The sequence below is a fragment of the Galeopterus variegatus genome, unplaced genomic scaffold (genome assembly GCF_000696425.1).
Source record: "Galeopterus variegatus unplaced genomic scaffold, G_variegatus-3.0.2 Scaffold7964, whole genome shotgun sequence".
NCBI lineage: Eukaryota > Metazoa > Chordata > Mammalia > Dermoptera > Cynocephalidae > Galeopterus > Galeopterus variegatus.
In genome coordinates this window covers 48,321-74,684 of record NW_007734075.1, presented here as the reverse complement: position 1 = coordinate 74,684, position 26,364 = coordinate 48,321, and the positions used below count along the sequence as shown (strand labels likewise).

The window sequence follows — 26,364 nt, the reverse complement described above, 5'->3', positions numbered from 1 at the left end:
ACGGAAAAAAAAAAAAAAAAAAAAAAAAAAAAAAAAAAAAGAGGAAATAAAGGAAAATCCCCATGTGCCAGGAATGAAAAAGGGAATTCAAAGTAAGAAGTGTAAACAAGAGCTGATGCTAAGGACTAATCCAGTTATAGTCCTTAATGATGGAAGCAGGGGTTTTAATATCCACAGGGGGAAAAGAAATAAGTTCTTGGCCCATGTGAGTGAAGGAGCTAGAATCAGGCCTCTGCAGAAAGCCCAGAACCACATTACTTGGCCCTGTCCTTGGGGAAAAAAATTCTACCCAGTGACTCAGGAAATCTTCGAGAAAGCTTGTTATCTGCCCATGGCTAAGAATAAGGAGGCCAATGGTGCCTATGAGAAAATTACACTTCCATGGGTACGTAATCTAAATTTATACCACCATGTAATGCTGACTTTCTAAGCTGAAAAACTAATATGAAAAGTGTCCTGGAGGCCAGGAGAAACAAGTAGCCTCAAAGGACACTTTTATAACTCACAGAAAAAAAGAAAAAAGCTAAGCCCCTTTCCAAAAGGTAAGCCTAACATCAAAAATTACAAATCACACAGAAAAGGACACAGTAGGAGAATACTTGTCCCCCAAACTGGAGATAATAGAACTATCTGAAAGAATACATACTAAATATGCTTAAAATGGTTAAAGGAAAGCAAGTGGAAGAGAAGGTAGAAAACAGAAAAATGATAATGTGAAAAGGATACTAATAACATCTAGAAATGAAACTTAGAGTGAGTGGAATTAAAAACTCAGTGGGTGAATTCAACATCCAGTAAATACAGCTGAAGTAAGGATTGGTAATCTGCAAGATAAGTCCAAGAAAATTAGTCAAAATGCATCAGAGACATGAAAAGAAGGAATATAAAAAGCTCCCGAGTCCCCCCCTCTTACATTTGGATACTGAAAAGCATATTTCTAAAGAATTTACAGTTCAAGAAGAAATCACAGTAGAAGTAGAAAACATTTAGAACTAAACAACAGTGAAAATACTATGTAATAATTCATGGGAGATCAGAAATTAGAATCTTAAATGCATATATTGAAAAAAATACAAAGCTAATAAGAAATCAACTCAAAAAGTTAGAAAAAGAACAGGATAAACCTAAAAATAATTAGAAGGCAATAAATCATTAGATAAGAACAGGATTTAATAATGTAGGGGGAAAAAACAGAAAATGTGTGTAATACTGAACAGCACTTAGAAAGAGTGAATTAGATCTACTTGTATTTATAATAATAAATCTCAAAAACATAATGAAAAAATCACAAAAATAAAAGGAGTGTTGCAAGAGAATACATCCAGATTGATAACATGTGAGTCTGATTTTCGAACTCAAACAGCTAATACATTTTAATGGATAGAAATGTATGTAGTATATGTAGGAAAACATGGATAATAAATAGGCTCAAAATAGTGATTATCTCTGAAGAGGGAAAGAGAGAATGGAATTGGGGGGAGATACAATGGACCCTTATCCACAATGATTTACTTGGAAACAAAGACCTGTAGCAAATTTGATAAAATACTAAAGATATGTTCAGAGTGGGTGGTGGATTATGCATGTTTTAATCTTTTTTACTTTTCCTTGAAATATTTTAGAATAACACTTTTTCAAAGAGTCAATAATTCGGATTCTGTACATGGAATAGAATTCTAACAAAATTGCTATAAAGAACCACAGCTAATGCCAATGTTGCATGAGGTTTTTACTCTGTCATTAGGTTGAGGAGGAGATGTAAGGTAGATGAGACAGGAAGAATTCTCAGGTGGGCCCCAAGATTCCCACACCTTGGCATATACACCCTGTGTAGTCCCTTTCCCTTAACTGTAAATATGATGGGATTTTACTTCTGTAATTAGGTTCTATTCTGTAGCAAAGATGACAGGATTTTGAAAATGTAATTAGGGTCCCTCATCAGCTGATATTGAGTTCATCAAAATGAAGATTATCCTGAGTAGTCCTGGCTTGATTAGGTGAAAGCCCTTAAAAGAGAGACTGGGCCCATCCTGAAGACATTCTTCTCTGACTCTGAAGAGGTAAGTGCCATGTTGTGAGAGGGCCACATGGCAAGGAATGGTGGGGACCTCTAGGAACTGAGAGCAGCCCCCAGCTAATAGCCAGTATGAAATCAGGGACCTCAGTCCTGCAACCACAAGGATGTGAATCCTGCAAACAACCACATGAGCTTGGAAGAGACCACTAAGCTCCAAAAAGGAATGCAGCCTGGTTGCCACCTGATTACAGCCTTGTGAGACCCTGAGCAGAAGACCCAGCAAAGCTGTGCCTCGGGAGCTTGGAAGAGACCACTAAGCTCCAAAAAGGAATGCAGCCTGGTTGCCACCTGATTACAGTCTTGTGAGACCCTGAGCAGAAGACCCAGCAAAGCTGTGCCTCGGCTCGTGAGCCATGGAAATTTTGAGATAATGCATGTGTGTTATTTTAGGCTAGTAAATTTTTGTTGATTTGTTACATAGCAATAGGAAACTAATACAGTAGATACACTGTTGTATGAAAGCGTTTTGTAAATTGTGACATGCTCTATAAACAAGCAGTGTTGGTTTGCTTATGACATTGATTATTCATATTTTATCTGAGCCTCTGTGATCAATAAACTAGAATATTACAGTGTACTACATTTACTTTCTTACTATAGCTTCTCTTGGAACACAATATTGATTGAGGTCATCAAACAAGGCTCTCATTTTACATAAAATTCTCGCAGATGGTCTACAGAAATTGTTTCTAAGCTCATGTAAGAAAAATGACAGCACCCATTCAACATTCTGTGTGAGTCTCTCTGTCCTTAGGAGGATAGAGTTTTGAGATTATTTTGTGGTAGTTGTTGGTTTTGAAGCCATTCTGCAGAGCTCATCTCCCTGAATGAATAGATACTCTGGATATCAATCATTGCAAAGTGGTGAGCCCACTGAAAAGAGGTAGGAATTTGATTCATTGATCTTTTGTATCATTTTTTGGATCTCAGCTTCATTTGGTTCTGCTCTGACCTTAATTCTTTCTTTCCATCCACTAATTTTGTGGTTGGATTGTTCTTGTTTTTCTAGTTCTTTGAGGTGTAGTGTTAGGGTGTTTATTTGAAATCTTTCTTTTCTTTTGATGTAAGCATTTATTGCAATAATCTTTCCTCTTAGTACTGTTTTTGCAGTGTCCTATAGGTTTGGCATGATGTATCTTTACTTTTGTTAGTTTCTTTTTTTTTTTGTCCTTTTTTTTGTGTGACCAGCCGCACCGCGCTCAGCCAGTGAGCGCATTGCACCGGCCATCACTATATAGGATCCGAACCCGCGGTGGGAGCGCTGCTGCACTCCCAGTGCCACACTCTCCCGAGTGTGCCACAGGCTCGGCCTGTACTTTTGTTAGTTTCAAGAAATTTTTTTATTTCCTTTTAATTTCTTCTTGGACCCATAGGTTGTTCAGGAGCATCTTGTTTAATTATCATATGTTTGTATAGTTTCAGAGGTTCATTTGTTATTGATTTCTAGTTTGAATCCATTGTGATGTGAAAAGATACTGGAAATGATTTCAATTTTTTAAAAAAATTTGTTGAGAGTGGATTTGTGACCTAACATATGGTCTATCCTGGAGACTGTTCCCTGTGCTGATGAGAAGAATTTATATTTTGTAGTTGTTGGATGAAATGTTCTGTAGATGTCTGCCAAGTCCAGTTAGTCCAAAGTGTATTTTAAGTCCTGTGTTTCTCTGTTGATTTGTTGCCTAGATGATCAGTCCAGTGCTGAGAGAGAGGTGTTCAGTCCCCTACTATTATCATACTGGGGTCTATCTCCTTCTTCAGGCCTAATAGTGTTTGCTTTATATATCTGGTTGCTCCAGTGTTGGGTGCATATATATTTATGATTGTTGTGTCTTCTTGCTTGATGGATCCCTTATCATTATATAGTGGCCCTTGTTGTCTCTTTTTATGGTTTTTGGTGTAAAGTCTATTTTATTCAATATAACAATATAGTTTATTCAATATACTCCTGCTTGTTCTTGCATTCCATTTATGTGGTGTATCTTCTTCCATCCCTTCATTATTTGTCTGTGTGTGTCTTTACAAGTGAGGTGAGTCTCTCTTGAAGACAGCATGTAGTTTGGTCTACCTTTTTAATCCAATCAATCAGTCTGTGTCTTTTGAGTGGTGTATTAGTCTGTTTTGTGTTGCTGTAACAGAACTACCTGAGACTGGGTAATTTATAAAGAACAGAGGTTTATTTGGCTTACGATTCTGGGACAGCTGCATCTGGCACGGGCCTCAGCCTGCTTCTACTCATGGCAGAAAGCAGCAGGCAGCTTGGTGAGTATGAGGAGATCACATGGCAAGAGGCAGTGAGAGAGAGAGAGAGGAGGTGCCAGGGTCTATGAACAACAAGCTCTTGAAGGAACTAATAGAGTGAGAACTCACTCATTAATCCCCCCCCCCCAGGGAGAGCATTAATCCATTCATGAGGGATCCACCCCTATGACTCAATCAGTTTCCAACACTGCCACATTGGGGATCAAATTTCCACATGAGTTTTGGATGGGACACACATACAAACTTTATCACGTAGGGAGTTTAATCCATTTACATTTTTAATCCATTGATATTAAAAGTTATTGTCATACTCCTGGCTTTTTATCAATTTTTGTTTGGATGTTTTAAATATCTTTTGTTCCTTTCTTCTCCTTTTATTGCTTATCTTTGATGTTTATTGGTTTTTTGAAGTGGTAAGATTTAGTTTCTTTCTTTTTCTCATTTGCATTTTTGCTCTACTGGTAGGTTTTGTTCTTTCTTGACAGCTTGGTAGTGGTTAATATTTTTCAGATTCCAGATACAGGACTACCTTGAAGATTTCTTGCAGGGCTGGTCATGTGGTAGTGAACTCCTGCAGTTTTTGTTTCTTTGGAAAATATGCGATTTCTCTTTCATTTTTTAAGGATAGCCTTGCTGGGTATAGTATTCTTGGCTGGAAGTTTTTTCTTTTAGTATTTTGAATATATCATCCCATTTTCTTCTGACCTGTAGAGTTCCTGTTGAGAAATCTGCTGTTAGTCTGATAGGGCCTCCCTTATAGGCGACTTGATGCTTTTTCTTGCTGCTTTTAGGATTCTCTTTGTCTTTGAGCTTTGCCAGTTTATCTATAATGTGCCTCAGAGAGGATCTTTTTGGGTTGAACTTGTTTGGGGATCTTTGGGCCTCCTGGATCTGAAGGTCCATATCTCTTCCTACCTGGGAAGTTTTCAGTTATTATATCATGGGATAGATTTTCAATACCTTTTCCTTTCTCCTCCCCTTCTGGAACACCCATGATTCAGGAGTTTGTGTGCTTAAGGTTGTCTGCTAGCTCCCTTAGATTTTCTTTATTTTTTAAAGTTCTTTTTTCCTTTGTTTTTTGTTCACCAGGGTTATTTTGAAAAGACTATTTTAAAGATCAGAAATGTTTTCTTCTGCTTGTTCTATCCTGCTGCTTAAGCCTCTCGGTTCTGTTTTTTAATTCGTTGAAAGAATCTGTCAGTTCCATGAGTTCTGCTACATTCTTTTTTAAGGTATTCATCTCTTTGTAAATTTCCTACTTCATATCCTGGATTTTTTTTCTTGTTTCATTATGTTGTCTAACTGAGGCTTCTCATATCTCATTGAGTTTCCTTAAGATAGTTGCTTGAAATTCCTTTTCAGTCATTTCAAGGGTTTCCTGCCCTTTAGGATCTGGTATTTGAGAATTATTGTATTCTTTTGGTAGTGTCATATTTTCTTGGATATTCATATTTCTAATATCTCTATGTTGATGTCTCATCATTTGGTAGAGCTGTTGCCTCCTCTATTACTCTGGAGTGGCTTTGAAGAGAGAGACTTCCTCTTCTTATTCCAGTCTCTGCTTGTGACTCTCCTTGTATCAATGCAGTTGAGTGGCTGGTGGGCTGCCTGCATGGTGGCTGTGGCTTCTGTTGTGGCAACAAGCCACTTTTGCAGCAGCCATGGCTGTGGTAGTGGCTGTGGTGGGCCACTTGTGTGGAAGTGGTGTTTTTTGCCTTCTCCTACCTTCTTCCAGGCTGAGGATGCTGCCCACAGCTCCTGCCTAGGGCCCTGCTTGTGCTCCTGCCTTCTGCCAGGGAGGGCATGCAGTTCCTGCCTAGGACCACATGTGTGTTCCTGTCTTATCTCAGACGGGGTGGGGTGTGCTTCCCACAGTTCCTGCCTAGGCCCCCATACGTGATCCTGCCTCCTGCTGGGCAGTGGGGGCCACCCATAGCTCCGGTATAAGGCCCCATTTGAGAAGTAGGAATTTGAACTTGAACTTTAGAACATGAAAGAAATGAAACTCTTTCTGGAGTAAGACCGGCATCATCACATCAGGAGACTTTCCTATCAGGGTCACCAACTAAAAATGAATGAGTAGTGGCATCTTGTTACACAGCTTAGTCTATGCATATTACCGTTTGTGTTTATTTCCCACTTGTCATTCCCTAGCTTTTAGTAAAGTCTCATTTAAACCTTCTAGTTTTGTTTCTACTGTTCTAAGGGTAGAGAATGGACACTTTCATGTATTGAGCCATGATGTGGTAATGATAGTGTGAGTTAGTGAGATTTTCTAAGGGAGTCATTTCCAGAACAAGACTCAAAGCTGAGAGGTCTACATTCCCTTCCCAAGAGAAGATACTTTTCTCCTGGACAATCTTGGAAAACTGGAATTTGGTTTTATTAAAAATGCAAGTTAGATTTACTTATATTTTGAGAGTATCATGTTTAAGAAGGTGGGAAGAAACAAAGTTGGTGATAGTCTATTTATACATAGATGATGCCAGAGCTTTGATAAACTGACCCCTAACCTTAACAGTGTACTAAGAGGTCATTCAGATACTGGGCTATATGTCTTCCCAGTTCACAATCTGAGTTGGCTGTAATATATGTGGCCTCATCCACCCTTTCCCCTCTAGTTACATTTGTGTCAACAACACCCATATCAACATACCTTGTTCACATCTCTTTCTGGTGCTCTATACCCACTGATAGAGTTTGGATGTTATTGTCCCCCAAAAACTCATGTGGAAATTTGATCTTCAATGTGGCAGTGTTGGGAGCTATTTGAGTCATGGGGGTGGATCCATCATGAATGGATTAATGCTCTCTCTAGGGGATGGAGGTAGTGAGTTCTCCCTCTATTAGTTCTCCCTCTATTAGTTCCCACAAGAGCTGGTTGTTTAAAAGACCCTGGCACCTCCCCTCTCTGTCTTGCTTCATCTCACCATGTGATCTGCTTGTACCCGCCAGCTGCCTGCTGCTTTCTGCCATGAGTAGAAGCAGCCCGAGGCCTGCATCAGACACAGCTGTCCCAGAATCGTGAACCAAATAAATCTCTTTTCTTTATAAATTACCCAGTCTCAGGTATTCTGTTATAGCAACATAAAATGGACTAATTCCCCCCCGTATCCATTTGTTCATTGAACATCTTTAATTCAATGTCTCATCCACGACTGAACTCATCTTCCTTCAGAGTTACCCAAATTCCACCCTGTTGTCCAAGCTAGAAAACTAGCAAGAATTCCAGAGCTTCATTCTCTTCCTCATCTATACTGCCCCCCACTCTCAACCAACTAATTCATTACCGAGTACTAGCACATCCATTTCCTAAGTCTATTCCCATTTTCACTATTTAACATCCTTCACCTTGGATCACAGTGGACAATGGAATATTGTGGATACCCAAAAGTCTGGAAAACTGAATTGTCAAAACCCTCCAATATGGATCACTAATTTTTCAAAGCACTGAAAGCACAACTAAGTGTACTCAGCATGGTAGTGATGCAGAATAAAGTGTAACCTGTGACTTAGGAGCTGCTTCAAGAACCAACAATGCTGGGAGGAGAAGCAGTCACTCTTATTGGGCACAGAGGTGCTGGTTTAGCACAGTAATGTGCTAGAAAAAAGCTGTTTTTCCTATGGGCCCCCATCTCTATCCCAGAGAAACCCATTAGATCCTCACCAAAATCAACTTTCTTCTTGAGTCAGACTGAATTCTTAAGTGTAGGTGGTAGACAGAATGGGGTAGATGACTCAATGTAGACATTGCTGCTATTGGCAAAACAGTGCAAACTACATTTCCTGATGATAGTGGACAGTCATCCATGAAGGAAGACATTTATTATTTCAATAATAGCAAAATTGTATTATTTTTTAACTCCTCCCCTTCAAATCCTCTAGCACTCAATACAGTGCTTGGCATATAGTTTCATATTAATAAATGTTAATTCGTTATTGCTTTTTCTTGAATTTAGATACTAAAAAGAATTTATTTAATGTACCTTCTTCCCTTAAACCTGAAAATGTATGATAATATGAAGTCTTTGCATCATATTCTTGCTTGTCCCCTTTGGTTGTTAGGAAAAGTCAGCAACATTCAGCAAGAATGTCAGGGATTGAACTGTTTAACAATTGGCTGATGGTCAAGAATCAAGTTCATCTAAACATCAAAAGTAATAGTATTCAGCATTTTAAAAAAATGAAGATGTTTAACATGGGGAAATGCTTATGATATAATGTTAAATTAAAAATGCTTCTTTAAAAAAACCCACTTAGCTGCTACAACATGGATGAAACTTGAAAACATTTGCTAAATGAAAGAAGCCAGCCACAGAAGACCACATATTGTACCATTTCATTTATATAAAATGCCAGAGTAGGCATCCGTAGAGGCAGAGAATAGATTAGTGGTTACCAGGGGCCCTTGGGAGGAGGGGGAAATGGTGAGTGGATGCTAACAGGTACCGGGTTTCTTTTTGAGGTGATGGAAATGTTCTGGAATTAGATAGTGGTAATGGTTGTACAACATTTTGAATATATAGAAAACCAGTGAATTGTACACTTTAAAATGGTAAATTTTATGTTATATGAATTTTATCTCAATTTAAAAAAATCACCCAAAAAATCCTAAAAATTAATTACATAGGCATTAAAAATTACAAAAGATAATTCATTTGACGTGTTTAGTACAGGGTCTGACATACAATATGTGCTCAGTATTGTTAACCATTATCTTATGGTTAACTGCAATAGTATATGGAAAAGTAAAAACAATTTCACCTTGCATGTATTTGAGCTGGTGAGTTTGTGAAGTAATTTTTGCACTTATTTTTATTTCCAGTAAAGCTCTGATAATATTGCTATAAAATAAATATTTTTTAAAGGATTTGAAAACAAAAAATAAAAGCTTTATAGACTTAGACATCTGTCTTTTGAGCCTAAGTTCCTGTGAAGAGCTTGCATTGGTGGAGCTACTCAGCTCTTTAGCGACAGAATAAATGATGAGAAAAGGGCACAGATATGTTACAGCATAAGAACAAGATAGAGAAACCATTCTTTCATTTATCCAGTGTATGCACATAGTCATTTGTTAATAAGTGTTTACTCTATACTTAACTTTCTCGTCATCCACTTTAATCTTAGATTAGATTCCAGAGGGCAAAAAGGCACATAGTTAATTTACTTAATATAATGCCTAGCATGATGGCATGGCTTGATAACTATTTCAGTGATAATTAAAAATATTTTTTCTTTGCCAATAATTCTTATTTAATCAAGCCAAAATTAGTGTACCAGAGAACTATTCTTGGGCTTTGATTAAAAAACCACAGAAGATTTAATCTCTTTTCTGCAAGTACCCCAAAACAGGAACAATGCTGTTTTCATAAATCTGAGTCAAATGCAATTCAACACTACGGTTAATTTTATAACTATAAAAAGTGTGTGTGCATAATAACGAGGAAGGACTGATTAAGACCTGGAAAAAATAGGCTGATGTAATGACATGTGATTTTTTTTCTGTTATGATTCCTAGTATTGCTTCCTGAACAATAATTTTTTTATAAATATAGAAATAAAAAACAAATCACCCCTGAACCTCTGAGACAAGGCTGCTGAACTGGCAGTTGTTTATCCAGACAATGTGGGCATGAAGAGATGACATTCTGTGCATCTTCTCTCTTAAACTTGCATCTTTGAACTTGAACTTGAAGAAGAATCCCTAGCTGGGGTCTTAGTTGTTTCCCTCCCTTGTTTCTTTCTTCATTGTTTTACCATCATTCTTATATTTAGCATAAAAGCTGCAGAAAGGACAGACAGCTTTCTTGGACCCGAGATCATGTGACTCCATTTTAAAGCTGAGGAAATCAAGGCTCAGAGGTAATCACAACACCTTGGGCTCCTTGTTTCTTTCTTCATTGTTTTACCATCATTCTTATATTTAGCATAAAAGCTGCAGAAAGGACAGACAGCTTTCTTGGACCCGAGATCATGTGACTCCATTTTAAAGCTGAGGAAATCAAGGCTCAGAGGTAATCACAACACCTTGGGCTTTAGAAGAGTCTTCTGAAGCAGCTAATCCCATCCTATTCCCACCATTTGACAATAGGAGAGGTTAGAATTATAGCCCAGGTTACATAACTAGTAAGTGGTGAAACCAGAGCTCGAGCCTGCTCATCTGACACGTGTTCTTCCCAAGCTACCTCTGTACCTGCTTGGGATCGTCTTGCCTGTGTGGGGAAGGAAGCCAAAGGATGGTGTCCTGGGTCCATGGCTGGGGCTGCAAAGATCCAGGTAACTTCCTTACCTTTGGGGATTCCTTGTTGGCCTGCTGAAGGCCTCCATAGGCCTATACCATTCAGGGAGGTTGTAGATCTTTACCTTCTCTAGTTCTGGGATTGGCCCTACCAGATGGGACTGGCCTGCACACTCCCAGGTCAGCAGCCTTTGGCTTTGGGAATTTCTCTGTGCTCCTTAATCCAGGCCAAGGTTCTGACTCTGTTAATGGATAAGGAAGAGTTGTGCCCTGTGAGATCCTGACCTCATCTTGAGACCTGGAAAATCATCCAGTGATTTTCCTTGTCCTGCATCTATTCCCAAGCTTGTTGGAGACCAAGATAAAACACACCAATTCACCAGGTATCAACTCCTAGGTGAGGTCATTCATCAACCACTTCTTGTACTTGAGGGTCCTGGGGTTACATCACTGACTCTCCCCACTGCTTTTCCAACACTAGGTTGGGGTTTCTATTCTTCTTCTCAGTAAAAAAATAAATATTGGAGTACAATTTGTGGTACTCAACTTCAAGAAAAGCTCAGTAGGAAGTTTTAATTGGCAAATACAGTAACCTATTCATCGTGCATGGCACCTTCGATTACTTTCAAACTTCTCTGCGTGGCACATGGCAACTCTTATTTTTCCCACAAAAACCCATATCTGGCTAAAGGTTGAAAAATAGCAAGTACATTTCTTCCTAAGTACCCTGCATTCATTTGGGGTGGAGATGATTAGAGGCACAGTTAGTCATTAGTAATATAAACCCCAAGATCTGGTCACTTGGAGTTCTTTCACTACTCAACAGAGTGCTCTTGTGGCTGGTTTTTGAGCACAGGCACGTCTTTATTTTTACATACTGAGCTTTCTTTGACATACAAGCCAAATATTTACTTGAAGAAACCTAAGTTGCATGAGAGAGAAATGTTTGTTTTTTAAAGCCCTTTTTGAGCATTAGAGTATCCTTATGGCATAATATAGGTATGTACATATAGAACAGATGAACGTAGGCAATTTATAAAACAGGAAGTGATGTCATGCTTTTTAAATTTATTTAAAATGTTTTGAATCCCTGGTGTTCTTAACCTTTCAGAAGTCCCTAACACCAAGTTTTAAAATATGAACCATATAGGATTGATAATAGAGTTGTTTTGTTTGTCTTTGTCTTAGCTACAGTTTGAGAAATGTTTAAGTGTATATGTTTGTTCCAAAAAATGGTTTAAAATTGTACATTCACAATTTAGTATTGTGCATATACTACTAAATGACCAGAAATGCATTCAGTAGTGTATTCACAAAATAAGGAGATCAAGGCAAAGGTGGAATATGTAGGAAAATAAAATTAAGCTCAGGGTAAGATTATAACACAAAATGCATCTTGTGAGGTTCATCTATTTGGTCTACTAGTGAGCATGAAAAGGATACCTGAATTTAAGGGAAAATTTTGTATTAATTATAATTCATGTCTCTTTTCATTGCCCTAGAGTTTTTAGCTGTGCCCAAACAACTCTGAATTTTCACAAACTAATTACAGTATTTGAGTTTGTGAATTTGCATATCCAGCGATATCCTCCTTGAATCTTCCACCGTTAGTGATTTTACTTCCAATTTGCTGTCACACATCAGACATTGATGAAGGAAAAAAGATGGGAAAATCATCCCAACTCACTTATTTCTTGATTTTAAAAAAAAGATGTGCGTGTTGGGAGGAGGGGAGTGTGGAGAAATTAGATGTCATTAGAACTTTTTAGGACAGGATAAAAAAAGAATGATATTTTTAAATGTGTAATTTTTAGTTATCAAAATCAGCATTAAGTTGTGTTTTTAACACAACGTGGAGAAATTAGATGTCATTAGAACTTTTTAGGACAGGATAAAAAAAGAATATTTTTAAATGTGTAATTTTTAGTTATCAAAATCAGCATTAAGTTGTGTTTTTAACACAACTGAAAGATTTCATATAAGCATCTTAAGACATGATGAACATGTCCCTACACTCACATAATTATAAGCCTCAGTGTATAAGGTACTCGGGATCAAAAACTTAGAAAAAAGCCTCTTGATCAGATAAACTTGACCATGTCCTTATGTAGAAATAGCTGAAAAAAATACAAAGCATTAGAAAACATAGTTGTTTGGTAATATGATAAGTAAATCAAATTAATAGAATATTATGTTGCTATTAAAATTATAAAAGTTGCATAAACAGGGAAGAGTACCATAAAAATTTATTGTAAAAAGAGTACTTATGATAAAAACATGAGAAAAATACAAACTGATATGTAAACTGTAAAATATCTCCACAGGTAGACAAAGAGTAAGGGTGGTGTAGGCTGGCCGGTTAGCTTTGCCCGTTACAATGCGTCTTTATAACACCAGTGTCATGTGTTCGGATCCCCAAACTGTCCAGCTACCAGAAAAAAAAGGTGGTGTGTAAAAACAATATAGTTATATTGCATTGACTAAGATGATGAATTATTTTTCTTTCTCATGGGATTCTTTGAATTTTTGTCATTATAATAAATGTAATTGACCAGCAAGAAATGAAAACAAAAGGTTTTATCTGAAGAATAATTTTTACAGATTTACTGAATGATGTGTACTTCTACTCACTATTTTTTTTAATGTGACTTTTTTAAGTCCTAATTTTACAGACTCATGGGAGACTTAAACTGGTTTTTTTGCCATTAAAATTTGCTTTTTGTTTGTTTGTTTGTTTTGGTATTTTTTTCCTTCACATTGTGTAAGGAGAACTCGACAATGTTCATCTTTTCTTCTTTTCAACTCTTGTTTTTCTTAGGCATTGCCATAGGAATCTTGGTTCGAGAATACAGCAAGCTCTCAAGTCTGGAGAAATTCTACTTTGCTTTTCCTGGAGAAATTCTAATGAGGATGCTGAAACTCATCATTTTGCCATTGATTGTATCCAGCATGATTTCAGGTACCTTGAGAAAACTGATGTTCTCTAGGATTATTTAAAAAGACTTCACCAAAGTTCTTCTTTTCTAATGATGGAAAAAATTGAAACGCATCAGATGCATCACACACACACTCCTCACTTAGAAAGTGTGGTATGTGAGAGTGCTTTGAAAAGTTCATGGAAAATTTGAATTAAAAGATCATACGAATCCTTCCATGAACTTTCTGAAGGCCCGTCATATTTGCTTGGGTGGAAATATTTCATTATTCTGAAAGTGGCATTGCTTTTTTGTATGCTGTACCTATAGCACTTTTCACCACAGCTCAAATCTTCATTTGACCAGCGTATGATGTCTTGGGAGAAAGATGCCATTTTCTTTTCTTTTTTTTTCCTTTTTGTCTTTTTTTTTACTGACCGGTAACGGGATTGCAACCCTCTGTGTTGCGCCCGTACCGGGGACCGGCAACGGGATCGCAACCCTCGGTGTTGCACCTGCACCGTGCTCAGCCAGTGAGCGGGAACCGGTCTCCACATGGGATCCGAACCCTCAGCGGGAGCGCCGCCACGCTCCCAAGCGGCGTACTTCTCCAGTGCGCCACCGGGCCGGCCCGAAAGATGCCATTTTCAAACATATTATAAATAAAATGCTTTTGTTTGAAAATATAGATAGATATAGGGCACACAAGGGAAAAAAGAATATTTGGTCATTTAAATGTCAGCTAGAGTCCTCAGAAAAATGGTTGTCCATTTTGATCATGTGTTTAGTAGTTTACTCATGTGTTTCCCAGCTACAGCTGTCCTGCCCCCTTACCTGTGAGGAGCTGCCTTCGTGGTCCCTCTGCCTCACTCACTTCCACGTCTCCACAGAACTCAGAACTTGTTACATATCTGCCCTGGAAATTTGCATGGGGACCAGCAGCCAAGTGCTGTGGGAAAAGTTTAATTATAGGTTTGCACCATATTCTCAAAGCCTAATATTTTAAAATCTGGACTTGTGACACAATTGAATTTAGAAATGATGTTTCTCTTATTGGTCATTATATTGCAGGGTTCCTTTAAAGAGCAAGCTCCCTTATGTAGATAGAGATTAACTTGGTTTACAAAAGTGTCATTTGTCCAGGTTTGGTAAGCTTCCTGTGTACTCCGTAGTTTCATGTACTTGTTTTAATTCTGGCAGTTGGTAAAATGTGGCATGACAATCACAGGTTTGAAAATCAAGGTTCTAGGTAAACATGAAATTATGAGTCTTGGCTTGTCCTCTTCTGGAACATTTCTTTCCATTGCCACTGAAAAGGCCTGGAACTGATCATTTTTGTATACTGGACATGGACCGGGGGTAAGGGAGGGTGGATGTCAGGATCTGCTGGACCCAGCGACTGCATTGCTTGAAGAGTTGTCAGTTTTAGCAGCTGAATTTCCCAAGTGCCAAACACCAATCAGACTAGATTCCATTAGGAGCTGTGTTCTTAAATAGTCTTGGTGTTTGGGGCTTATTAGGTGCCCAAAGAGAATACTGAATTATTTTTATTTATGTATTTAACTATGCCTTGAAATGCCTGGTTTCTTTTAAGGCTAGCAGCCTTAGGGACAAAGCAGCAGACCCATGTAGTATGTTTCTGTTTTTGTTTTAACTTTAAATTGTAGTAAGCATTTAAAATTTGGAAGATTTCATGTAAATATCCATATTTCTGGCTTTCTCTGAGAAAAAAATAGTATCTGGAAACACTGGACCCGTTTCTACACACCAACAGTGGTCTGGAGTCAAGAGACAGCTACTCTATTTAGTTAGAGCAAATGCATTTTATTATGCCTTAGTCCCCACCACTCCTTATTACCTAATATCTTGTTCACTTCACTCTTTTACATAACTACCTGGCCCCTGTAGTCATTGTGGTTATAATCCCTTAGAAGTTTGTCTTCATCAAAGATTGTTAATCTTTATGTGGACTCCTTTGAGAACATGATGAAAGCCTTGGACTCTCCCAAGAAAAATATTCATAATTGATGGGCCGGCCCGGTGGCGCACTGGATAGTGTACATAAAAGAAACTTTCCTGCTAAATTAATAGATAGAAAAAAAAAAAAGAACATCTGGTGATATAAAAATACTTGATAGCTATTTTTTTAAAAAAACAGGAAGAATCCCTCTATGTGATGGTAAGAGGTCATGTTCATCAGGGAAATTTGAATATAGACTGGCTATTAGATAGTATCAAGAAATTGTTGATTATTGTGTTAAAGTTGATAATATCATGTAGTTATATAAGCAAATCTATTTTTTTAAATGCATATGTAATTAGGTAGGGATAAAATGACATAATGTCTCGAATTACTGTAAAACAGAAAAAGAAAGGAGAGAGAAAAGGCACAGTAGATATATAATCTCAAGGCATTTTCAGAGACAGGCAGTGTGGGCACTAACGGACAGAATTCTACCCCTAATTTACATCCTGAAGAACACACTGCAGCCGTGCCAAGGAATATCTGTGCTTGGGGCCTGTTAAGAGTTAGGTTTGTCAGCCGTGTTTATGTCAAACCACCAGAGAAATAGCAGGGGAAATGGCTTGTGAACATGCCTGAGAATTGTGGCTCTGGAAAAATCCTGGTCCAGGTCTCCCCAGCCAGTGAGTTTAAATTCAGGACATATTTTCTTTAATACCCAAATTATGACAACTGGAACCTCTTACGACCAGTACAGGAACAGAACAGCACCTCCTGTCCTACTCCCAGAGGTCCCCCTAGCAGCCCTCCCGGATGCTCTTAGCTGTGCTCAGGAAGAGGCCCCTGCTCTCCACCACCGCCAGGGCCGGTTGTGCTCCACCGGGTGCAGCTGCACCCCCTGGTGTCTGCTGCAGCTGCTGTCACACCTCAGATACTGAGGAGCGCCCCCTTTGCCCATGCATCCTAATAGAGGAGCAAGAGCTTAATTCTCCAGAGTGCAGCCGAGACCAGACTGCTACTTGGGACAAAGCTGCGCTAAAAGTTTGGGAATGACCAAAAGTAGATGAAACCCTGGTGGTGACATCCAGCTACTCCCCGAAGGGGCTCTTCCAGGGTCCCTTACAGGGCTGCCCCTCTGCTTAGCTGCCAGCCTTTCTCCAGGAGGCTGAGGCCAGCTTATGCCTCCACATGAAGATGTGCCAAGCACTGGTGCACCCCAAGACCCAGCACCTGACAACGGGTTCTGAGAAGGAAGTTTCCCTATCACACAGGCCTTCCTGTTTCCTGATTCCTCTTCCGGGGATGCTTGCCAGTGTGGAATATCCACTTCAGAGAAAACCCCCCTGGCAGCCACAGAAGATAGTTTTGTGGGCCCTCAGGAGCTCAGGGAGAATCAGTATGACAGTGACTGCTGAGTTACTACATACCCACCCAGCTTGTAGAACTTGGAGTCTGTCCAGGTCAGGCTAGGCCAAGTCCCTGCCAGTTCCTGTGCACATTTGCTCTTCCAGAAGCTCATTCCTAACCATTCCTGTGAGCCTCAGCTCTGGATTTCCTACAGATGCCTGCTTCAGCAAGAGCACACACGGCTCCTCAAGAAGGAGCACACACAGCTCCTTGAAGCAGCACCAGTTTGCAGCTCAGTGCATTCCAGGTTTATACCAAACCAAGAAAACTCCCTCCTTTCCTTCCCTCATTCCCCCAAGCCACTGATCATGAGTCTTACGAGCAATGCAAGTAACGTGACCATACACTAGCCATCAGGAGAAAACATTTACATTCTTCTATCAATGACTTTACAGTTCCTGCAAGAGCACTGGATGAGTGATTGGATTTACATGTTTGGGGAGCTTCTTCAAAGATAAATCTCCACCCTTCAAAGATTTTTTTTTTTAATTGCTCCAGACTTTTAAATGATCATTACTCCAGCTTCTACATCAGGATTTCAACATTTTTAGGGCTTGATCAATCATAGAGCAGATTTCCTCTACCTTTTAACCAAAAAAAATTTTAAGCCTCCTAAAAGCTTAGATATAAACAGTACTCATTAAACAACAGGCAGATGTAGAATACATATGTGAGTAGGGTGCCTTTCAAGCAGGAGTGAGCAAGGTTTTTCTATAAAGGGCCAGATAGTAAATATTTTAGGCTTTGAGGGCCATACTGTTTCTTTCCAACTACCAATTCTACTTGTCATGGGAAAGCAGCCATGGACAGTACGTAACTGATCGGGGGTGGCTGTGTGCCAATGAAACATTTACAAAAACAGGAGGCCAGCCAGCAGGTGACCCCTGCTGCAGATGAAAGGCAAGGCTAGATTCTAACTCTCAAGACACAGTCAAGTTGACACTGAATCCGTGTAACAAAATAAACCACCACACCAGGCAATGAAAATAGAGGATGGAGCAGAAGAAAGGGAAGTTGGTCAAGGTTTTTGGAGAACCTTACATTTAAATTCAGGCTTTGCAGGAGATAACACACTTGGATGGTTTGGGCCAGGAAAGGCATGTCTTTAAGGCTACATATTCATTTACTCAGAGGCAGCTGTGTACCTGGAAACGATCTCACATCCTCCAGTGGAAAGAACCATACCTTGTGCCTCCCTGAGACAGGGCTCAGTTTTATTCAACAAATATTTGTTACCCTAACTACATAAAAACGGACTAACAGAAAGCCACCTCTAAGAGGGTGAGGTCCTGCCACCCACCTGGCCATGGACCCAGGTCCAGGAGTCCCCCACTGGCAAGAAGATGTACGATGTGAGGAGGTACATATCACTTGGTTGTACAACTTGCTATCAGATATGAGCTACTGTTCATAAACAGGTGACTAAGAGCATTTAATGTCAACTTCAGCTGTGGGGGAAGTATGCATGCTTCTCTTGAAACACTGGTGGTTTGTTATACAGTTCAGTTTCTATGAAAATTGCCATTTCAGCGTGGTTTATAAACTTAAAACTGCACACCAGGGAAGGAAAGGTTGTAGCCTAAGACTGCAGAGTCTTCTTGCCTCCTTTGTCACATCTGGAACCAGTGGGCTCTTCCTGAATTGTAAGTGCCTCCTATCTCTTTCCTCCGCCCTGCTTGGGAACCAGGAAAATAAAGTAGCCTAAGCAGTTTTGCTCACATAAATTAAACATTTCCCTAAGATCATCAAGAAATTTGCATTGAGTTAGAGCACAGTTACTGAAATCAGAGGACTTAAAATATTTGATTTCTATAGTGCCTTACCTCCAAAGACTAAAGGGGCACATAGCATTTAAGGAATAGAATTTCCATAATGAATGTGCCACTTGCACAATAATAAAATGAAATGTAGCAGTAGATAAATGTATCCTGCTTCAGTCTTTCCCTGAGACAATGAAGCCCAGAGACTTAACCACGAAGGGGCCTGCCTTCTGCCTAAACCGGTACCAGACTGGTTCACAACTCTGTGAGACTATAAGGTAAACCAATTTCCCTGAGACAATGAAGCCCAGAGACTTAACCACGAAGGGGCCTTCCTTCTGCCTAAACCGGTACCAGACTGGTTCACAACTCTGTGAGACTATAAGGTAAACCAATTTCGTTTCTTAATGAAAAAAATCCCATGCAGGGATTCTAAGTACCCTCCTATGTTTTGAATATGTGGACCTGGGAGACCATTCATTCACCCATCCATCCATCCATTCATTCATTCCATCTTTGATGAGCTGGGTTCTATGCCAGTCACACAAGATATAAAGTTAAGTCCTATCCCCAGAAAGAAAGAGAAAGTACTTTACAATGCTGTGTGAAAAGTGCGTTGTGGGAATGAGGACAGTGAGGGGACACTGGGGTGGGATTTTGAAGGAAGGATAGGAATCAAGTGAAAGGGAGAGGAAGGGCACACCTGCCAAAGAAAATAGCAGAAAACAAAGCATCTTGGGAGGACAGTGAGACTTTAACTGGAATGCTGGAAACACGGGGAGGAAAATTGGATGGAAGGTGGAGCATGTGGCGTCATCAGCTTCATGCACCTTGCTAGGGGGTGTGGACTTGAGCCTTAGGCACAAGAAAAAGCAAGTTATAGCAGTGATTCCCACCTGTGCCGTTCTCTACAGAGGAACACTGACCAAGCTTCAGGTGGGGAAGTGTCCAAGTATCCATCCTAGAGGGGCCGGAGAGTCTAGTGGTTAAGAGCGTAGACTTAGGGGCCACACTGCCTGGGTGTGAATTCCACTTCTGCCATTTACCAGCTGTGAAACCTTGGAAAAAGTTACTTAACTTGTCCTCAACTGTAAAATAGGGATAATAGTGTCATAGTGCATTTAGAGTGCAATGTAATTTTTTCATTTACTCTTTTTTGTCTGATACTGTCAGAAGTCTCTAGAAAGTTCCTGAATTGGCACCAGAAGCTACAGAGCCAATCCTAGAATTGAACTACACACATGCAAGTGGTCCAAATGCATTTGTTCTGGAAACGAAAACAATATAAAAAGACTTGCTCTGCCACTAGTCTGTAAAGTTAACCAGCATATAAGAAGCTTCTGCCTAGAAGCCTGAGCTACCAATTTTGTAGGATAAGGAGATGCAGAAAGAGAGCTCAGTAATAATTAGGTTGTGGACAAAAACCAGAGAACTGTCATTGAGCCATTAGCTAGCTGCTGATGTCAAAGCATTTGTATGGGCTTTGGAAGAGAACAGTTGAGTTCCTTAGATCCTCTCGGGTGTGTTTAATGCTTTTATTGAACAATAAGCCCCCTACAAAAGCTCCTGGGGTCTTCTGAAAAATTGGTCCCAACTACAGATACCACCACATTCTGTGTTATCAAAAGAATGTTAAAACAGCTCCCGGACTGCTGAAGAACCAGACCGGCCAACTGCTCCTTGATGCATGCTTTGAACATCGAATGTGGGCCAGCTGACAGAGGCTGCAAAGTTTTGACCATTAGTTGATTCTGCCTGAGGACCAGTGTATTTTGTTAACTTCACAGAATAGTCTGGGATGCTGATGTAACTTATTTTAAGGGAGTTCTTTGTATTAATATCTCTAAGAAAAAATAGATGTCACAGGAGAAGCATGCACAGAAATATATTTTGTGTGCTCCTCTCTGCCTTTTCTCTCCCCTTTTAACATCCCAGGGGCATTAATCGAGGCTGTAGAGATTTCCCTGTGGCGTGGATTAACAAGTGAGATAATTTCCAGCCTTGTTTTCCCTTGGGGAGTAAAAGAAGCATTTTATAGTTTAAAAATTGTGAACATGTTTATTTAATCCTGATAGCAACACTATGAAGTAGTAAAGTAGGTGGGACCTTATCTTCATCTTTACAGATAAGGAAACAGGAGGTTGGAGAGAAATTAAGCCACTTTTCCAACATCACACAGATCATAAGGGCAGCACCTGGGACTGACTAGTTCCTTTCTGGAACATTCTTCTGCCCAGATGTCAGAGCCTAGAAGAGAGATCTGGGACAGGCAACCGTGCATAAGTATGTTACTCATTTGATCAACATGTTATTTGAGCTTCTCCTACGTGCTGGGCATTGGGTATACAGAGGTGAACGAGCAGATAGCTAGGCCTCCTGCCTTCATGGAGCTTATAGTCTAGTGAGAAAGATGAATGTTGAATAACAACCTCATGATAAAAACCTTGAAACATGGTACGCACAGGATGCCAAGCAAGGAAATCAGGTCAGCCTCGTTTAGCCTGGACACTCAGGGAAGGACTCTGAGGAAAAGACTTAAAAGCCAAATATTCACAGTGGGGAAAAGCAGTTTAGGCAGAGAAAAGAGGCTATGCAATGGCCTTGAAGTGGGAAGGAGCTTGGTCTGCTGGAGGCAGGACTGAAGAAGTGAGGAGACTGGAAGGTGGCACAAGGTGAGGCTGGAGAGGCAGGTGGGTGTCGCTCCTCCAGGGTCTCGCTCCTGCAGGGTCTCGTTTGCTGGAGTAAGGATTTTCTATTTTATCTTCTGTGCCACTCGAGGGGTTATACCAGAGTGTAAAATTACCTGTATTACGTTTTTTAAAGGTCTGTTTAGTGACCCTGTAATGAAGGGATGAGTGAGGGAATGAATGAGTTAATGCTGGTTGAGTGCTTTCCATCACTCATGTCACATGTATCATTTATTCATTAATAATGGGGGCTATTTACTGAGTACAAACTAAGTTCTAGGCACTGTGCTAGACATGTCATAGATGTTATCTCTAATCCTCACAACAGCCGTGCAAACTGAGGTGGTTCACTTTGCTCCTTACAATTACCCTCAAGAACGTATAGGCATATATCTACCTTCATTTTATAGATGGGGAAACTGAGTCTGGGAGGAGAAGGTGGGATTTGAGGCCTGTCTGTCCCACCACCACCATGCTTTTTTCTTATATGCAGGTGGCCTCTCTGCTAGTGACAGCACATAGCGGATTTTAATTCACATACAACAGTGAGTTTCTTGGATGTCATGCCCATTCACAATTGTGAAGCACCATCAAATGCCAGACTAAAAAAAACTATAAATAAGGGAGTTAGTTTTGACACCTAAATAGCAAGGCGGAGAGAGATTGTCACAAAAACTTTGTACTGCAGTGGCTGGCAACTTAATCAGAGAGCTCTCGGAGGAGTCTTTTGCCCTCGGGTTTTTATTTTTAAAACATGCTATTGTTTAGCCCAGGCAACTGCTTCCTTTGTAGTGTTTTTATAAAAAGTTCAGAAGATTATTGCTTTGGCCAGGAGCCCACACCCCAGCTCATGAGAGCCTCCTCCTGGGGTGAAGAAAGCAAGTGCTTTTTCCTAAAATAAAGAGCTAATAGGTGTTCCTAACTTCCAAGGACAATCTTGAATTTTATCCCTGTTTCTAGGCCACAGTCTGGCCTCAAAACTATCTCTAGATTTAAAGGATGATCTTGGGCTCACTGTAACTGGAATCCTGCTCACCTTCTTCTGCCCAGTTCAGGTGTCACCTGCCCCATCAGGTCCCTCATGGTCACTTCAGCCTGGGGACACCTCAGTCTCCTCCGAAAGCCTGTTCTTTGCACCAGGGCTTCACAAAGCATCAAGTTTTTTGTTTTTGTTTTTGTTTTTCTTGTGACCGGTAAGGGAATCACAACCCTTGGCGTGGTGTCACCCATACTGCGCTCAGCCAGTGAGCGCACCGGCCATCCCTATATAGGATCCGAACCCGCAGCCTCAGCGCTCCCAGTGCCGCACTCTCCCGAGTGAGCCACAGGGTCGGCCCACAAAGCATCTAGTTTTAAAACTGAATGGGGAAAATCCAGTTTTTAAAATTCCAAATCTGTCACAGATCTTTTTGGTCATTGTATTCAACAGACATAACATTGCTGTCCACTTGCCATAAGCGTTTTTTTAACACTTGCTGTTTGTTGATTTCTGTGCAGATCCCATCAAGCCTGCTTTGTAATGTAGGAGTGCACAGTCCCCTCCCATTTGTCAGCTCCCATAGGACAGCCATCAGCTCCCAGGAGAAATGAGTCTGGGAGAGGACTGTAAATAGAGGCTGTCCTCTAGCTCTTGCTAGGCACCAGGGGTGACCTGAGAGCAGGGATGGCCCAGGTGGCTGTTGAGAATGAAAATCCAAAAATAAAGCACGGTGATGTTTTTACCTGTTTGGGACTAAGGTGGGCATGCTGTGTGACCTCCCCCCGAGTAAGTGATGGAGAGGTGCCATCTTCAGGGTCTAGTGCTTAGATTACCACACCTGTGGAGTAGCCCTCATTTGTTGAGCGAGACCTCGAGTTCTCACAAGGGCAGTATTGCCCCAAAGGAAGCAAAAGCTATTGGGGGGAGGAGAGGAATTTTGCCCTTTTTATGTAAAAAGCACATCTATTCATTTAGTATATAAACACATACAGTTAGTGGTATTAAAATTTCATGGGGGTGGTGATTAGAAAAAAATATCTAAAAGGCTTTAGGGGAGAGGGGCATACAATAATGAAAAAAACAGGTTGAGAAACACTAATGCTAAATACGTTTTCATATGGAGGCCTTTTATGGGTGAAGTGTTTTTGTTGGCTACCCTGGGAACTGAACCAAACCACCATGTATAATGGTTTCTAAGGAGATACCTGCTGAGTCCCAAATTTCTGACACCCAAGTGGACCTTTGAAATCAGCTCAGTTTGTAAGGGAAAGATTATCTGTAAAAAATGCAGTTCTTTCTGTCCTGTAGAAAGTTTCAAGTACAAACATTCACGGAGCACCTTACTTAATGCACTGGGGACCCAGAGAAACATAAGCCTTCAGCCTTAGAGCAATATGGTCAGCTCAGTGAGGGAACTTCATGCCAGGAGATTGTAGTTTATTGTCTTCCTCTCCCCTGCCCCTGTGCTGGCAAGGTAAAGAGGTTTTACTTTGTCTTATAATGATGTTAAGCTTGAGTTTGTTGGCTCAACATTGTTGAGCACCCACGAAATACTGAACACTGTGGCAGGGTCTAGCGATTGTGCTGTCCATTGTGACAGACATTAACCACATGTGGCTATTTTACTTGGGACTAATTAAAATTAAAATTCATTTCCTCAGTCACACTAGCCACCTTTCAAGTGCTCACTAGCCATATGTAGCTCGTGGATACTGTGATAGACAGCACAAATACAGAACATTTCCACCATCACAGGAAGTTCTGTTGGGCAGCACTGGTCTTGAATTTTGCAGCATATAGATGAGGCCAGTGTGGCACAGTGCTTAAGGATACGGTCTTTGGGGTCAAACCTGGATTGGGATTGGGTGAGAGCTCCACCACTCACCTCACCAGCTTTATGACCATGTTACTTATGTTACTTAGCCTTTCTAAGCTACAGCTTTCTCCTCTGTAAAATGGTGATAACAATGCCTGCCTCATAGGGCTATCATGAAAATAAAAGGAGATGATGTATTAACATGCAGTCACTGTTCACGTAGTGTCTGTTGTCATCAATTTTATTTTAATTATCATCATCATCATTATTATTGGCAGGTGGGGTGTTTAGACTATCCAGACAGTTTATAATCATTAAGCTCTGTAATGTTCCTATTGTAGAATTTTTTTAAAATTAGGCTGTTTCCCTGAATACATTCCCTCCCTCTACAGTGGTCACCACCCTTATCCCCAACAATGCACTATAAATAACAATGCACTATAAATCATAGAAGAGCCTGGATTTGGGGGACAGCTCTGCCCCTGATCGTCGATGACTAAAGAGGTAGAGGGGCAACTATAGAGTATAGAGAAATACATTTGTTGATTTGAGTAAATTTCTGAGATATCCAGGAAAACTGTAGGACTGAGGTGGATTAGAGGAATGGGAAATAAAGCTCTTCCCAAAAGTGACTACCAGATGGTTGCTGTGCTCCTGCAGAGAGATACATTTGTTGATTTGAGTAAATTTCTGAGATATCCAGGAAAACTGTAGGACTGAGGTGGATTAGAGAAATGGGAAATAAAGCTCTTCCCAAAAGTGACTACCAGATGGTTGCTGTGCTCCTGCAGAGAGGAGCTGGCTGACTGCTTGGAGATGTATTTGTTGAAGCTATTTCCACCAAGGATCTGATTATTACGAAGACTTTTATTGCCACCTGAGTCCTGGAGCACAAATAGAGGCACCAGCCCATGGCCAAATCATTAAGACAAATTAAGACCTACTAAGCTAATGCTGGAAACAGTTACACACACAGATTTAATTTGTTTCACTTCTGGAAGAAAAGTCTGAGAGGGAACCAAACACATACCCAAGAACAGTTCTGTAGCTACCATGTGACTCTGTCACTTTTCAGGACCTTGAGGGCTAGAAGCTACTTAGATTGGTCATCTAACTGAAATAACTTCACAGGAAAAAAACCAAGTAACCCAATTATAAAATGGGCAAAAGAGTTGAATAGGCATTTCTCAAAGGAAGATATGCAAATGGCCAACAGACAGATGAAAAAATGCTCAACATCACTAAGCATCAGAGAAATGCAAATCAAAACCACACCAAGATATCATTTCACCCCAGTTAGACTGGCCATTATCAAAAAGACAGAGAATAGCATATGCTGGTGAGTATGTGGAGTAGGGGAACACTCCTACACTGTTGGTGGGACTGTAAATTAGTGCAGCCATTACAGAAAACAGTATGGAGGTTCCTCAGACAACTACAGATAGAACTGCCATTTGATCCAGCAATCTTACTGCTGGGTATATATATCCAAAGGAATGGAAATTATCATGTTGAAGGGATACCTGCACTCCCATCGGAGCTCTATTTACAACAGCTAAAAGTTGGAACCAACCTACCTGTCCATCAACAGAAGACTTGATAAGGAAAATGTGGTATATAAACACAATGGAATAGTACCCTGCCATAAAAAAGAATGAAATTCTGCCATTAGCAGCAACATGGATAAATTTAGAGAAAATTATGTTGGGTGAAATAAGCCAGGCATAGATAAAAAAATACCATATATCCTCACTCATAAGTGGGCTAAAAAATTAAATAAAACAAATAAGAAAGATACAACAACCACAATAATTCATTGAATTTTCAAAAGGAGAGAAAAGAATGAGGCCACCAGAGGTGAGAAAGGGGGAGGGGGAGGGGGATTAGCAAGAAATTGGTAAAGGACGACAAAAAAAATGTTAACATTGTGTAATGAGAAATATATAATTATCCTGATTTAAGTATCACATATTGCACACAGGTATCGATATTCAACACTGTACCCCCAGATATGTATAATCAATTATATTTCAATAAAAACAATAATAATAATATGCTAAGCTCTATAATGAAATAGGCACATTTTATAATCATATAATATACGTAGAAAACCTGTATATTTGCATTATTTTTTGCTTTTTTTTTTAAGAGACCTAAATCAAGTATGTGATAGTTCATTTGTTTTTGAATTACAGCCTCCAATTTCTCTTGAATTTTTGTCATTGTTGTTCCTTACATATTTTAATTGTTTCACTGTCAAGAA

General features: G+C 39.9%; 1 protein-coding gene across 1 annotated transcript in view; it reads left to right on the top strand.

The window, feature by feature from the left end:
• Positions 1–10,572: 10,572 nt before the first annotated feature.
• SLC1A1 (solute carrier family 1 (neuronal/epithelial high affinity glutamate transporter, system Xag), member 1) overlaps positions 10,573–26,364 on the top strand; it is a 38,213-nt gene continuing 22,421 nt past the window's right edge. Inside the window, exons 1-2 of the mRNA XM_008592496.1 lie at positions 10,573–10,612; positions 13,393–13,533. Of these exons, the coding sequence (XP_008590718.1) occupies positions 10,573–10,612; positions 13,393–13,533 (181 nt within the window). The remainder of the gene's footprint in view (positions 10,613–13,392; positions 13,534–26,364) is intronic.